Source organism: Sander vitreus, chromosome 11 (assembly GCF_031162955.1).
Source record: "Sander vitreus isolate 19-12246 chromosome 11, sanVit1, whole genome shotgun sequence".
NCBI lineage: Eukaryota > Metazoa > Chordata > Actinopteri > Perciformes > Percidae > Sander > Sander vitreus.
In genome coordinates, this window is record NC_135865.1 from 21,061,239 (window position 1) to 21,077,481 (window position 16,243).

The 16,243-nt window shown below is 37.7% G+C and overlaps 2 protein-coding genes across 3 annotated transcripts; one reads left to right on the forward strand and one right to left on the reverse strand.

Annotated features, from left to right (window-relative positions):
- Positions 1-121: 121 nt before the first annotated feature.
- Positions 122-8,900, forward strand: fbxl3a (F-box and leucine-rich repeat protein 3a). 2 transcript variants are annotated; one of them, XM_078262288.1, is made up of 5 exons: positions 122-202; positions 1,481-1,862; positions 2,019-2,141; positions 2,869-3,040; positions 4,009-8,900. In XM_078262288.1, the coding sequence occupies exons 1-5, from the start codon at positions 123-125 to the stop codon at positions 4,647-4,649; spliced, it is 1,398 nt and encodes a 465-aa protein (XP_078118414.1). In that variant the 5' UTR covers position 122; the 3' UTR covers positions 4,650-8,900. The 2 variants fall into 2 exon arrangements, with proteins under 2 accessions (XP_078118414.1, XP_078118415.1); XM_078262289.1 differs by having other exon boundaries at positions 135-426.
- cln5 (CLN5 lysosomal BMP synthase) lies at positions 7,833-16,128 on the reverse strand. The gene is made up of 4 exons (XM_078262291.1): positions 15,923-16,128; positions 15,058-15,232; positions 14,218-14,443; positions 7,833-11,841 (listed from the first exon to the last, which is right to left on the reverse strand). The coding sequence occupies exons 1-4, from the start codon at positions 16,024-16,026 to the stop codon at positions 11,354-11,356; spliced, it is 993 nt and encodes a 330-aa protein (XP_078118417.1). The 5' UTR covers positions 16,027-16,128; the 3' UTR covers positions 7,833-11,353.
- Positions 16,129-16,243: the final 115 nt, after the last annotated feature.

A 16,243-nucleotide genomic window follows, 5' to 3' on the forward strand; every position in this document is an offset into this window, starting at 1 on the left:
AGTCTCTTTCATTTTAGGAAAAACAAGACAAGATATGTGTGTATATTTTTTTTGACTATCGGGTGAGTCATCGCGCGAACAAAGACGATCTTCACCAACAGCCATTTCGCATTGCATTTCCCATGGTGCACCGCTGCTGTCACAACAACAACATTTCGCCATTTCAGGTTCAGGGGGGCCTAAACTCCCGCGAAGGATTTAGGTAAAACGAGCTTAGGTGCCACGGTGTCCGTTCCTTCATTGACAACGTATCTTACCTCCTCTCTATCGTCAGACGGCTTGGTTATTGTGGTCCGATGCATGTTATTTGGTTGGTGCGAATGAGCTTTTCCAGCGTGGGCCCGGGCTGAAGTGTCAAGTGTCTGTTGTCGGATTTTCCTGCTAACAGCTAGCTAGCTAGTAAGCTAGCTGGGTGTAAACAAAAAGGTAACGTTATGATGGGTGGCGAAGCATGCTAGCTGTGTTGTAGTTAAATAACTCACTATGAAATGAGCTGTACGTCATTCTGTTAAAACGTATAAGTATAAAGTATAACATTTAACCAGTGCATTGATGCATTTAGGCAAGTTGCACAATCAGCTATTTGATACTTAGTTAAGTGTTTTGCCTTGCGTATAATATCAACATATTGACGGCTAACGTTACTTGCTTAAGCATGGCCTCCGGCTAATATGGCTCAACATATACAGACACTTCTGTGTCTCTGTACATATTAGTGCATTGTCATACACTTGATACAGTAGTATAATATAATTAAGAAAGTGAGCATTCATCCTCATGCATTCAAATTTACAAGTGGAAGCACACATCTAGATTATTAGGCTATATAATAAAATCCAATGTAGTGATTTAACCTTTTATAAATATTTTATTTAACCAGGTAAGAGCCTTTGAGATCAATAATTTCTTTTTACAAGGGTGACCTTGATGTTTTTAAATGCCCCGATTAAGGCCTTCCGGGATTTATAAAAACAATTGTTAACGACGAAGTACCGTAGTCCACCAAAGAGTGGTGCACCAGTGAGATTATTGTTTAGCTGGATATAATTATTTGATCTGAAGTGGTCGACCGTATATAGTCATTTTACGACATGAAGTATGTGAAACCCATTGTAAACAAGACGTTTTAACTGGTGTAGTGCTAGATCTGGTGTAGTGCTAGATCTATCAAGGTTGGGATAAATCAAGCAATTAAAATCCACGCCATAAGAGTTTGTGTGTCCATTGTGGAAAGTGGGAATAGATCATTTGCAAATTCAGCAATATCCACATTGATTGTATAAATGAAGTGTACAGAGGATTGGTGATTGGAACAGGCAACCCAAAACAAAGTGACTGTTTGGGTCTGCTTTCACATCAGTTGGGGGGGTTAACTGAATAGACTTATTAGTTATTAATCTGTATATTTTTACTGTGTAGCTAAACATGTCTTTGTTTTTCAATGCTGGACTATAACAAGCTTGTTACTTCCATTTTTCAGGATGAAGCGGATCAAAGGAGTAGAGGAGGACAGCAACAGCTCCTCCAGTAAGAGCCCACCAGAGGCTTGCAAGAAGGTTCGGAAGCAGACGAGTGATGAGTCAGTGGCAGTGGTGGCCAGTGAGTCAACAGAGAGTGACTGGGCACGACTGCCTCAGGAGCTCCTGCTACACATCTTTCAGTACCTTCCACTGCTGGATCGGGCTTATGCCTCTCAGGTGTGTCGCACGTGGAACCAGGCCTTCCACATGCCTGAGCTGTGGAGATGCTTTGAGTTTGAGCTTAACCAGCCAGCAAGCTCTTACCTAAAAGCCACACATCCAGACCTCATCAAGCAGATCATAAAGAGGCACTCCAACCACCTGCAGTATGTCAGCTTCAAGGTAAGGGTGAAAAGCTGTTGTGTCTGTGTCGAAATAGATGTCCCCCTGATTCAGCGCTTAAGTGTTTACAATACAATTTGCTAGCACCGTCTGATTTAAAATATATATGTTTTTATGTTCCTGAAGTGACATTCACTCTTGGTTTGTACTTGCCAGGTTGACAGTAGTACAGAATCTGCAGAAGCAGCATGTGACATCCTTTCACAGTTGGTGAATTGCTCACTGAAGACCTTGGGGCTCATCTCTACAGCCAGGCCCAGTTTCATGGAGGTTCCCAAGGTATATATCATCATAAACACAAGGGGTCAGGGTCAGATTTACAAGGAAAATCAAATGAACTATTGTCATTATAGTTTACCATTTCTTTTCATTATAGGCTACGTTGATAATGCCTTTACATGGTGGTATCTTTAAAGCTGTGGCTGATCGTGTTAGTAGTCGGTTAACAGGATAGTTTTTGCATTTGTTTTTCTTCTCATCTGCGGATGGGGCTGAAAAGCAGTCTCTGTTCTCATGCATGGCCAAGGACATAATTACTTTCAAGGCCTTAGGACACAGTATCACGTTGTAATGTTTGTCCTGTTAGTAGTTGTTGCCCCAAGCCTGAGGAGGCAGAGAGTGCTACAGCAGGTCCACTCACACAATGGACACAAAACCTTTTAGCAAAAAAATTGTTTGCCTTTTGTGTCCTAAACCTCTAAATATTAACTTGGAAATGTTCTAAATTACTTAATGTTAGTATATTATTAACTATACTTTGTATTATTAGTGAATCTGAGCCACTTGGTTTTAAAATCCATGTTACTAAACTGTGCATGTTTCTGTGTGACTGACCACAAATTAAATTTAATATGCACAGTACATATGGGCCACCGTCAATCCAAATATATAATTGATTCAGATATGCCCATCAAGAGCTGAGACCTGCCACCTTGGTTGCTATTTTATAAAAGGAGCTGTCAGGCTCTGAACATATAATTAATTATAATTATTTGTCCCTCCACAGTCTCATTTCATCTCAGCTCTGACTGTGGTGTTTGTCAACTCCAAATCGTTGTCTTCGCTGAAGATTGACGACACGCCGGTGGACGATCCGTCTCTGAAGGTGCTGGTGGCCAACAACAGCGACACCCTCAAACTGCTGAAGATGAGCAGCTGCCCTCACGTCTCCCCAGCAGGTATAGTGAGCGCAAATACTCCAGTCGTTGTTTCAGTGCATAAGCTGAGAGAAAGCATGTTTTTGTCAGCTTGTTTTGTATTGTGGTTGTTGGATTATATATATATATATATATATATATATATATATATATATATATATATATATATATATATATATATAAAAAGCAAAATATTTTCTAGCCATGTCTATGTTGCACTTTTAGTCATATGTTTTTGATTTCATTTTTGGTGTCAGGAGACTGTTGTTTCCAATCCAGTGGCTTATTGAAAGAAAGAAAGAAAGAAAGAAAGAAAGAAAGAAAGAAAGAAGATTTTCTTGTCAGCCCTTACACAGTATCATTTTTTTTTTTTTGGTAGACTAGCAGACTTTGCATGATAAATCATTAATGATCTGTATTCTGTTTCTCCCTGTTGCATACACTTTCCTGAAACTGTTTTTAATTGTCAGCTATGATAATGACTTGTCTGGCAAATGTGCTAGTCCTTTGTATTGCTTTGTAGCAATATTCTTAACCCCTGTTAATTCCTATGTTTTCAGGAATTCTTTATCCTTTTTAGAAAATGAACAACTAATAGGGCTGGGTATCATTCAAAAAAGATTTGATACCGGGACCGATACCAATATTGTGACTTTGATACCAGTTCCTAAGCGATACTTTTTTTGATACCAATTTTATAAAACAAAAAGAAATTACAACATTACACATTACGGCACAAATCTTTTTATTTTTCAGCTCCTAGTACTGTCTAATCTTGGTAGAAGCATGCTGCATGCTTATTGGCTCACTGACTCTGATGAAATGTACTCCTAAGGTATTGAAATTGGTTATTGAATGACAAGGCATTTTTCGATACTCAATTCTTTAAAGGCAATTCGGTCAATGCCTAAAAAGTATTGAATTCGGTACCCAGCCCTAATAACTAATGAGTTGATTTAAAAAGATATATTTATATTTTCTGTTTGCAGGGATCCTGTGTGTGGCAGACCAGTGTCACGGCCTGAGAGAGCTAGCACTAAACTACCATCTATTGAGTGATGAACTCCTGCTGGCCCTCTCCTCTGAGAAACACGTCCACCTGGAACACTTACGGATCGACGTGGTGAGTGAGAACCCTGGCCAGCAGTTCCACACCATCAAGAAGAGCAGCTGGGACGCCATGGTGCGACACTCGCCCAAATTCAACCTGGTCATGTACTTCTTCCTTTATGAGGACGAGTTTGGCCCTTTCTTTAATGAGGAGGTCCCGGTCACGCACCTCTACTTTGGTCGCTCAGTCAGTAAGGAGGTCTTGGGCCGCGTTGGCCTCCACTGCCCTCGTCTGGTGGAGCTGGTGGTGTGCGCCAACGGCCTGCGTCCTCTGGATGAGGAGCTGATCCGCATCGCCAAGCACTGCACCCAGCTGTCGGCCATCGGCCTGGGCGAGTGCGAGGTTTCCTGCAGCGCATTTGTGGAGTTTGTCAAGATGTGTGGCCGGAGGCTTTCCCAGCTGTCCATCATGGAGGAGGTGCTGATTCCAGATCACAAATACTCCCTGGATGAGATCCACTGGGAGGTTTCTAAGCACCTGGGCCGGGTCTGGTTCCCAGACATGATGCCGACCTGGTAAAGTGAAGCCAAAGAGGCACACATAATTTAAGTACGTCTAGTTTGTGGTGTGGAATATTCATGGCCTCCATGTTTGCATAGAAAAGCCTTTTTTAAATGCTCAATTGTAGTGAAATGTTTGCTGCTCACATGGAGAGCATGAACCTGCTTAACTCCTGTGTGGCGTCCAGGACAGGGATGTAATGTGGCGCCTGACTGCTACACAAAGTTACCAGGTCATGCAAACACCACAGAAATCTCTGCCTGATAGCTTCAAAGTAGACTGTAGAATCCTGCTTTGCCTAGTCTGGAGACAGATCATGCTAAGCATGCTTCTTCACATATTAAACACTCGGCACAGGTGGAAATATTTTACTAAAAAAACAATGTTTTTGAAACTGCAAATTGAGTTATACGGACATTGTAGCCTGGTATGATAATCTATATATTATGAGGTGTGTGTGTATGTAAATGGACTTTTCTAGTCTTAACGACTACTCAAAGCGCTTTTACATAGTACAGGAACCATTCACACACATTCATACACTGTGGCTGCCATACAAGGTGCCACCTGCTCATCAGATTAACATTCACACACATTTACACTCCGATGGCGCAGCATCCAATTCCGGGTTCAGTGTCTTGCCCAAGGACACTTCGACATGGGACTGCAGGGCAAGGGATCGAACCACCAACTTTCCGATTGGCAGGCAACCGCTCTACCACCTGAGCCACAGCCGCCCCATGTGTGCATATTTGAGTGTGTGTGTGTGTTTTTAATGTTTTTTTAACATGGAGTAATTTGGGACAATTAGGTGCACAATTGCATGTTGTAACACTATTACTTGGCCTACTTAAATCCAGCCTGCGATAGCAGCTCTGCACTCTAAAAGAATATGGCATCGGAGGTTTCCAAATGGCTGCGATGTTATTTGTACATAGTATGTGACAGAAGGTGTTGTGTAAGGCAGTGGTTCCCAACCTTTTTTCCTTGGCGCCCCCCCTACTTATGTCTAAGAAAAGCTGAGCCCCCCCCTCCGAAACCGAAGTTGAGGTAACTCTCGAGATAGAGCCTTACTTTCTTTTTTGATACAGAGGAGTTATCAGCACTTTTACGTTTCTCCTCCATGTTTCATTCATAAAATAGTGATGCCGTGGCGGCAGGAAAAACGAGAATGATAGCAGCTAGCAGCTGACCTGACAGGTTAAGAGGTCCCGGACGTTTGGCCTACTAAGTAGCCTGCCTACAATTTTAAGCGAGAACAAAAATATTGAGTTTTTATACAGACTTTTGTATACATTATATATTCTAGTGTATTATCATAATTTGTTTAACATGTGCAAATATATATTTTTTTTTACCTCAACATCAGACCAGATAAAGACTTGCGCACCCCCTGTGATCTTTGCCGTCCCCCACCCCAGGTTGGGAACCACTGGTGTAAGGGGTAGTCGAGGTGGAGGACTCACTTAATTTTGCAGAAGAGTCATTGGCCCTCATTTATCAACCCAACGTAGAAACCAGCGCAGATATGAGCGCAGAAATCATCTTACGACAGGCTTCACGTGTGATTCATTAAACGTTTGTATCACACCAGTCAGAGCGTAAGAACGGTCGTACATTGATCAATGCAGCGGCTGGAGACGATCGTAATTTAAATATCATGCCCCAATATATTCTGGGTTTTGAGGCCTCGCCCTACAATTTACTGAAATGGAGATACGTAATCCAGCTAAGAAGCGGCACTTTCCAGAGGTGGAGATTGAAACCCTGATATCTCAGGTTCACTTGCACTTACGTGTGTAGATTTGGCAGCCTGAAAACTGTTATTAAAGACTGTAGAATGAATGGGGAATGGAAAGAGATCACTGATGCAGTCAACAGTGTTGCCGTAGTAAATCGGACTCCAGCTGAAGTTTATTTAATTTATACATCCTTGACACATGTATACTATAGTCCTCATAGTAATATACAGGCTTATATTGCAATCTCTTAGGCCTACATGGTTTACGTATATATTTAAATAAACGCACAGTAGCAGAGTTTATGCAGTGTTTTATTTTACTCATGTTTTTTTCATGAGTCAGAGCCAGGCAACAGCTGTGAGGGAGAGCGTCTGTCTTTGTGACGTGAAGGTGTGCAGTGTCTATTGATACTTGTCATTTTATTTTCTCCAGGTTATGCAGATTCTCTTTCTTTTCTGCATCCTGTATCAATTGGCTTGACAAATTGATTTCTCCGTTTTGTTATAAAGAATGTTTCTGTACAGTCATAGATTTCCTAAGCACCTACCAAATGATAGCTAGGACAAAACAAGTCATTTTGCCCTGATGAATGCAAGGAAACAATCTTTATAATGTTCCAATTTTAGTTAATTTATTATTGGTTGGACCCAGATTCTAATGCTTATTAACACTGTACTGGGGTTCTGTTGAATCAGATACCGAGGACAGTATATAAAGTAATAAAGCTATCATTACTAATAAAAGAAAATGCGAAATAGTTCTATGTAAATACAGATTGTGTGTCTCAGGTGCATTTAATGAATATATTTCTATTAATAGGTTTCATTTGTATCTTCTGCTATTAGCCTGTTCAAGCTCTAAACTTTAACATGTTGTGAATATCTGCCCCTCTATTAGCCCACGTTTGCTCTGTATCGTGTTACCACATCATACATACAGGAGAGGAAGCAGTATTCATCTTGTCATTACAAACACCGTCTCTGCAGATATCGCTAGTGCTCCTGTCCAAAACATCCATCCATCCATTCATTTCAGTCAAAAGAGATTTGGCAAGTCAGATGAGTGAAACAATTATTTTTTTTCCTTTAAGAAGGAAGTCGAATGCATCTGTATATAAAACGCTGTGTGTTTTTTATTATGAATAGAAATGTACCCATTTCTTTATTTCGCCCTCTGTCGGGGTTTGGAGTTTTCTTAACCAACGGCTCGTGTCTTTTATAAAATCAGAGTGCGAGTTATCCCTTACTAGATGGATCTTTTTCATACTGTAGAACATACACTAGAGAAGATGAGCTGTGTAATCTATTGATATGGATACTGCTTTTGTAATTAATTTGTGTATTTCATTCATACAAAAGAAGATTAGTTCTTTTTTTGGGCTTTTGACACTTCCACCTCTGTCACTATGATTTTGTTTGTCCACTGCCACAAGCTTTTAATTATTCATGAACACAGAGGAGAGATTGTAACAAGTAATTTATTCCAAAACAAAACCAGCAAAACTGAAAGTTACACTTCAGTTAGTAAATCAACCCCTGATGAAAACAGTTGCTCTACGCCTGCTTGAATTTCAGGAAAAGAAAGTACTTGCTTTGCTTTGCTTTACTTTCTCGCCACAGTCACCCGTCTTCATGATGGAAAAAAAAAAGGAAAATGTGAAAGTTAGTTTATCATCAGAATACACTTACTTTTACTTTAGATTATAAAAAATCTGCAGAAATGGGGAGGTCACTCAAATAAGATATTGCTAGCAAAGTCACAATCAAACCATTAAAAGTGCTATTACAATAGGACATTAGAAGAGATATAATTTGACAAAAGATGTTTTCAAAAAAAGTTATCAGTAGTGGACAAACGTTTGGACAACACTGCATGATAATAGGATCTGTAGATAACCCAGATATATATATATATATATTTTTTTTTTCTGCCAGACTTCATTCCTTTTTTTCATGCCCTATTAGACATTTCATGTAACCAAGCAGTTCTGTAGACTAAAACTGAGACACGTTGCAGTAAGTGCAAACATTTGGATTGAACTAAGTCTATTAATTAGTATTGGTCTCTCTTATCACTGACGTTAGATACCTGTGCTGATTGTCTGTGCTCTTGTGCATTAGCATCTCCATGGTACAGTAACATATCCCGATTTCTTTTTTATTTGTAATGATTTGTGCTGTACATTAAAGGGTTGCCGTGTCAGCAGCTTTAAAGTGACGGCTGTGTCTCGTAACCATTTTCCTGTTGTTTTTATTGGCTTTCATTGGGAATTTCAGTAGAGTAAAACATGTTTCATTTTAAATACAGATACAATACATCATTAAGATGTCAGTAATTGTTTTAACCTCATTTGTTAGAGTCCTCCAGTAAGTTTTATTAGGAGTATACTGGTGTTGACAATGCTGTCTTTTTAGTTTTGCTTCTGTATGGCAAGTGCTTTGTCTACTTTGCTTAACTGGTCACCTGTCTTGAAATTAAAATTGTTTTGGACGTTATCTTATACCAGTAATAAAGATTTATGAATGTATTATTTGCATCTGTCATTTTATTTTTTAAACACTGTAGTCATGGCAATCAGTTAAATAAAATGCACAAGTAGGCTTCATGAAATAGAGCAATTATTAAAAAAAATAGATAAAAAATATTGGTAAACAAGAAGATATTAAACAATAAAAAGAAGGAAATCAAAATATACACACACACACACACACGGTCAAAAGTTTGGGGTCACTTATAAATGTCCATTACAGACAGAATACCAGCTGAGATCAGTTGCATTGTTTTTTTTAATCAGGGCAGCAGTTTTCAGATGACATTATGTGCTTACATAATTGCAAAAGGGTTCTCGACTGTTGTAGACAGAAGTGGCTGAAGAAACGCTTGAAATTCCATGCTTTTTGGTCTAAACATCATACCCAAAATAAAAGTGGTACAGCTCCCATATACTTTGACACTCTGGGGTGTGCCTGATATCATTGGAAAGGTGATTGATGTGGGTGTGTTTGTGTATTTGAGAAGTGTTGTATTTTGTAGTTTTTTTGGCTTGGAAAGCATGGATTTCAAGCGTTTCTTCAGCCACTTCTGTCTACAACAGTCGAGAACCCTTTTGCAATTATGTAAGTACGTAATGAAAACTGCTGCCCTGATTAAAAAAACAATGCAACTGATCTCAGCTGGTATTCTGTCTGTAATGGAAATGTATAAGTGACCTGAATTTTTTATATATATATATAAGTATATATATATTAATGTGGCACATCAATGTAGATTTACAAATAAGCTCTTACATTTGAAATGAAAGTGTAAAAACAGCAACAATCTGTTAAAGCTAGTATTAAAATGGATGTAATACAGTCTTTGTCATGTTGGTTCTAATCACTTCCCGTGCTTTGCAATACTTTGTATTGCTCAAACATCTCAGAGTCTGCTAAGAAATCTGCTCAAAGTTCAACTTGAAATGGTCTCAGTGTATGATATGGGATAATTATGGTATTTATGGCACTTGTGAAAAATCTAGAGAAACTACAGATATAGTTTTCTTTCCTTTAGTTGAAGATACTTTTTTAGTATACTGTATGGAACAATTCACAGAATCATTTTTTTTAAAAGCTCTATTGTGTCTAGGCTAACCTGTGTAGTATATTTACTGTGTAGTATATAAGCATCTGCAAGGGGTTAGGAGGTATTTGAGAAAAAAATACTTATAACACAGATGATAAAGTGCCTCTCATTCCATCTCATACATATAAAGAATAACTTTGTACAGATGTTCTATTCTGAGACATCTGGCATCTGTATAGAACCTGATCACATCCTTGATAAACAATACAGACAAGAGTAATCAATTAATTATATGATTGACAGAAAATGTATCAAGCACTATTTTGTTCAAAACAGACAAATAATCTCACCACAAGGTCCATTAAGTGGCCGTTTTGGAGCTTTTCATCATATAGCATGATCTTCATCAGTAGAGAGTTTGCTCAGTTGTCATGTTTTTCTGAGCACTCCAAACGAGTTCTCATTCACGTTGGCTCAAACTTTGAGATTCAAATGCATCAATGCACCAACAAAGGCAGGGGAGAAGAATAATGCAAGCTAACAAATGGATATAAACAATACATAATTTAAATATATATATATAAAAAGGTAGTTTTGCAAATGTTTTGCCTCATATTAATTCTTGATAATCAATTAATTGTTTAAAGGTCCAGTGTGTAACGTTTTTAGTTGTTCATTCTCAAAATTTGTGTTGCCAGTTCACAAACTTGTCATTTTTCATGAATATTTTACCACCACCATCAATTCCAAGTATTCCTTTTGGCTTGAAATTTTACATTTGCATTTTCATGAACTGGGGTAGACGCTCCATATTGATGCGCCATCTTGAAATATGTTAGCCGGTAAGGGACATACAGGACATACTGCTCCGCTATCGCGTTTTCCCTGTCACATGATAAACTCACAGGTGCTGCTAATGCTGCTAATGGGTATCGTAGCTTTCCGGCCCCGGCAAGTTTGAAGAAGGAAACGTGGAGGACTACACGTATTCAAAATCCAAATTTCAGGAACAGGAGTCTTCTTCTTCGCCCAGAAAAAGAAAAAAAGGATATTGAAAAGAGCAAGAGACCGGCGTTCATCAGAAAAAAGCGTGAAGGCTACCGTAGCTGTAATACATACTTTGAACTGTGTGGTGCGAGAGAGTTAATTGTGATATATGATCTAAACGCTAGATGGGAGAAATTCCTCCACATTGGACCTTTAAGTCATTAAACAATCCTAAATGGCAAACATTAGCTGGTTTCAAATTCTCAAACGTGAAAATATGCTGCTTGTTTCTTCTTAAGGTTCAAGGCTCTTTATTTGTCATGTGCAATAACAGTAGTGATTGTTGGCAATGAAAATCTTAATCTTAACAGATTAACCATTAATGAAAAATGATTTGCAGCCCTTAATGAAAACACTAGTAAACGTTTTATGTTAAGGCAAAGGCACCTCTTCATATGTAATCTGTACATAAGGAGGCTTCATTGGCAGATGCCAGTACTCAAAGTTGTAGTAGAGGTAGAAGCTCTTGTCCAACACAACCTTTTTATAAGCCTCCAACAGACTTATGGCAAAGTCTATAAATGACTGGTGTGGTCTAAATGTGTGGTAAAATTTACGGATGTCCACTGCCAGATTCTTCAGAGCAGGCTGTCCGAATATAGTGCTGTCGTTGCCAAGATAGATTGGCTCTCCACTGTACAGGTAGATCTTGGTGTAGTTGGTTTGTGATCTGCTGGATAGTTTGGCTCCGAGCTCTGTCAGTTTCCTGTACGTGCGGTGGACAAACTGGGAGCAGTCGTAAGACTCGAACCACACTGTGGCATTGGGGCTGGGGTCTGAGCGAACTGTCCACGTCTCATAGTAGATCCCAGTCTCATTGTCGTCCTGGACCCACTGAGCCATGTCATTGAACTGGCTCCCTGGACAAAGAAAAAGAAACTGTTTTAATACCAGAAGTGTCAGGAAGCAGGAAGTCCAACAAAGGGAGGGTGTAAAATAATTTTACCAAAGGGGCTTGAATAGTTTAACAAAACGGTTTTAATCATGTTGATATTTCATACAGTAGTTTTCTACATCTATGCAGTTTATTTCTGGCTCAAGAGAGGTGTTGTAGTCATTCACAGAAAGCTACACTATACACTACATTATGACTTTTTTCGACACTTTTTTCGACATACTATTCTATGACTTTTTTCCGACATACTATACTACGACTTTTTATGACATACTATAGTATGACTTTTACGACATACTATACTACGACTTTTTATGACATACTATAGTATGACTTTTACGACATACTATACTATTACTTTTGATAACTTTTTTCGACATACTATACTATTACTTTTTTAGGACATACTATACTGACTTTTTATGACATACTATAGTATGACTTTTTATTACTTTTCTAGGACATACTATACTATGACTTTTTTCCGACATACTATAATATTACTTTATGACTTTTTTCAACATACTATCCTATGACTTTTTTTCCGACATACTATACTTTGACTTTTTATTACTTTTCTCAACATACTATACTATTACTTTTTTACGACATACTATACTATGACTTGACTTTTTTCAACATACTATCCTATGACTTTTTTACGACATACTATATTATTACTTTTTAAAAACTTTTTTAAATTAATTTTTTATGACTTTTTTTCGACATACTATCCTATGACTTTTTTTTACAACATACTATACTATGACTTTTGACTTTTTTCAACATACTATCCTATGACTTTTTTACGACATACTATACTATGACTTTTTTACGACATACTATATTATTACTTTTTAAAAACTTTTTTAAATTAATTTTTTATGACTTTTTTCGACATACTATCCTATGACTTTTTTTTCGACATACTATACTGATTATAACTGATTATTAACAAGTCCATTTAACTCTCACATCAAGATATCTGAATGAGCTGTATTCGGCTTGGGTGAGAGTCATTTACAGCCTTGTCTGACACATCTCAGCTAGCTATAGCCTAGCTAAGTTAGGTTCAGAAACTAATAAGTGAAATAGTGACAATATGTTAATATTATTATCACATGTTCCCTTCCTTTTTTCTGCTTACTGTGGTAGCCTACCTATAAGTCTTGGCATTGTAGAAATTGTATGTGACTAAAGATCCTAAGAGCCCATTCATGTGCACTGTAACCATTTTTTTTATGTATGTAAAAATAATCTTTATTTAGCCCAAAAAAATCTTTATCTTTATACATTATTAATGTATTGTTTATACCTTATATTTTAATTTGATGCTGTGACTTTTAGATTTTTCCATTTATTCAATATTTGCATAACACCATTTTATATGTAATACCACCTCACCTTTGTCGTAATGGCCATGTGGCTCAGAATTAAAGCAAGTTTTCTCAGAATTGTCTTTCTAGTTACATAATTCAGTGTTTCCCCTACCATGATGGTCCAAATTATGTAAAAATGCACAGTTAGCACAGTAGAATAACATTTAAAAAATTACATTAATAGGGTGCCAGGCACCCCTAAAGCTGTGTTTCAAGAATTACCCCTGTATTATACTATGAGGTTTTGATGGCTTTTTTTTTTTCGACAAACAATAACATGACTGTTTTCCACCTATTTTTTCAGTGGCATGGTGGTTTAGTGGTTAGCCCTGCTCCAACAGTAATAAGGGATTGCAGACTCTGACCCTTGGTTTGAGTCCCAGTCCGGACTTGGCCTTTTTGTGTGGATTTTGCTTGTTCTTCCAGACTTTCTTTGACATACTATACAATGAATTTATTACTTTTTTTCGACATGCTATACTGACTTTTCTTTTAGACATACCAAACTATGACGTTTTTTTTTGACGGCTCTTTTCGACATACTAACTACTATAACTTCCCGACATGCTATACTATGACTGTTTTATCACTTTCTTCGACATACTATACTTTGACTTTTCAACATGCTATACTATGACTTTTCTTTAAAAAAAAAAAACAACTATATATATATATATATATATATATATATAGAGAGAATATAAAATATTCCACTACTGTTTATACATTATTGGTATTATTCAGCATTTTTAATGAAATTCGAAGCCTACTAATTAAAACCATTTCAACTATTCTCACTACTTCACCTTCTTCTTACGCAATTATGCCAGCAATCGAATTGAGCTTTAGCAAGGAAATGCATTTTCTAGTTTAATGTTGTTAGATGTCTGAGCATAAGTTCCTAAACAAATTCCCTCATACTGTATTCATATTTTTCTTTTGGCTTCTATGTGGAGTCTTACCTGTGAGTTCTCCTATTTTCTCCAAGGTGCCGTTTTGTGACCAGTGTAAGTCATCGATGCCTTCGAAGAAGCAGGCAGCTCCCTGGTTGCACCAGAAAGGCGCGTGCACCTCGGGCCTGATGTGAGGGAAGGTGCAGTTACCAAGCTGAAACAGCTCATACCACTCCATGGTGTAGTTTGCCCCCGTATCTGAACTGCTGAACCCAATGGCATCATGCATGATATGCTGTGAACCAAACAGAAACATTACATTGGCTCTCCACTTGTGGGTAGACATGGGGAAAGTTGTGTTTCTGTAAATATATCACAAGTTGCACTTCCATTTTAACAGCCCTGCTATCTTTAATTACCCGTCTGTGTCAGATATAACCCGTTTTAACATCTACAGCGCCACAGTAGTAGCTTCATCTCAATTTCAGAGAATATAATCATCAACAACACAAAAAACAAACTTTTATCAACATTTTAATCAGTTATTCTAACTACACAGGAGGAATTACTTTATGTAATCGAAACAAATGAAAAACAAAAACAAAATCCTCATACAGTGGCACATTTTTTATTTAATTGTTTAGATTTTTTGGAGTATAATCAAAACTACCACAAAACAATTAATACTAGCAATACATTTCATCAAAGTAGACAGTAAAATGTACAGAGTCCAACTCTCAATGAGTCCAAAATAAACTATAAAAGAACAGAAAGATTATGCATCTACAACAGCATCACCATGTTGTTTGATGCATTTCTACAAACTCTGGAAACCCAAACCCTGACCTCAATGTGGTGATGTAGGAAGAAATGTCAGTAACATGAAAACAAGACGATTCATGTACTTACAATTTTCCCCAGCAAATCTCCATACTTGAATTCCCACACAGGTGTTTGCAGTCGATAAACTGAGATGACATCGCTGTCTCTCATGTAGGGAATCCTTCCATCCCGGTCCCCAGTGGGACAGAACGGGTAGAGAGCTTCACAGTAGGAGTCCACATCAGGGCGACGATCAAACCGCCTGTTGATGTCGATTATTGATGCATTAATATGTACATCACTTTAATACTGCAACTGGTAAAGGGTGGGACTAATTTTAATTTATATTACATGATATATTTATTATTTATGCCCGGGGATCAACATTTTTTTTTTGATATCATAATATCATGTATTTGTTGATTATATTTTTAATTATTAATCCGGAAAGTAACCAGCAAGTTAAGTTATCAAAGAAATGTGATATAGTATAATATCTGCCTATCAGATGTAGTGGAGTAGAAGTAAGTAGCATAAAATGGAAGTACTCAGGTAAACTACAAGTACCTCACATTTTTTTTACTAAAGTACAGTACTTGAGTAAATGAATTTAGTTACTACCACTTTCTCTGATCAAATTCAAACCTTGTTGTATCTCACATACCTTAAATTAGATTTATCACGTGCACATAGAGGGGGATTCTCCAAAGTCCAACGTTTTTAAAGTCATGTGGACGCACCAAATGTAAATTGGTAAACTGGCTTCAAATCTGCTAAAATCCGACACCGAATAACAAACAATCGTATTTTAAGACTTAGTCAATCGGAAGTTGGCTCATAAACTTCACCGTTTAAACTTCCTCTGAACAGATGCTTTATTTTCTAGCTAGCTGTCTCGTGACTTTACAGCTACGGAGCAGTACCAGCAGAAGAAGGTTTACTGTCTTCATACCTGTATGGAACGGGCCACTGCTGCTGTCCATTATTCCTGAACTGAGCAACAACTTGAAGAAACAGGAGCAGGTTTAAACACAGAACAGCCTCTGTGTGAGTCATGGTAAACACGCAAAAAGCAGACAAAAAATGAAGAAGTTATGATAGCGTTCCCATGATCGAAATGATCCTTCCGGATCCTTTCCCTTATAACGAACTTCCTCATTACTGGTCACATGGTTTTGTTGATGAAACAAAATCACATGACAGTAGTTATTCTCGTGAGTGAAAGTAACGTTGTACAAAATCTGGAAATAAATCAAATTAAATAAATACAATT

Coding starts and splice junctions, on each gene's coding strand:
- fbxl3a (XM_078262288.1), top strand. CDS start 123: ATGGTGCACCGCTGCTGTCACAACAACAACATTTCGCCATTTCAGGTT. Junction 2,142..2,868: donor GTTTCATGGAGGTTCCCAAG/GTATATATCATC, acceptor GTCCCTCCACAG/TCTCATTTCATCTCAGCTCT. Junction 3,041..4,008: donor CCCTCACGTCTCCCCAGCAG/GTATAGTGAGCG, acceptor TTCTGTTTGCAG/GGATCCTGTGTGTGGCAGAC.
- cln5 (XM_078262291.1), bottom strand. CDS start 16,026: ATGACTCACACAGAGGCTGTTCTGTGTTTAAACCTGCTCCTGTTTCTT. Junction 15,233..15,922: donor CAGTGGCCCGTTCCATACAG/GTATGAAGACAG, acceptor CGACATCAACAG/GCGGTTTGATCGTCGCCCTG. Junction 11,842..14,217: donor GAAAATAGGAGAACTCACAG/GTAAGACTCCAC, acceptor TTCTTTGTCCAG/GGAGCCAGTTCAATGACATG.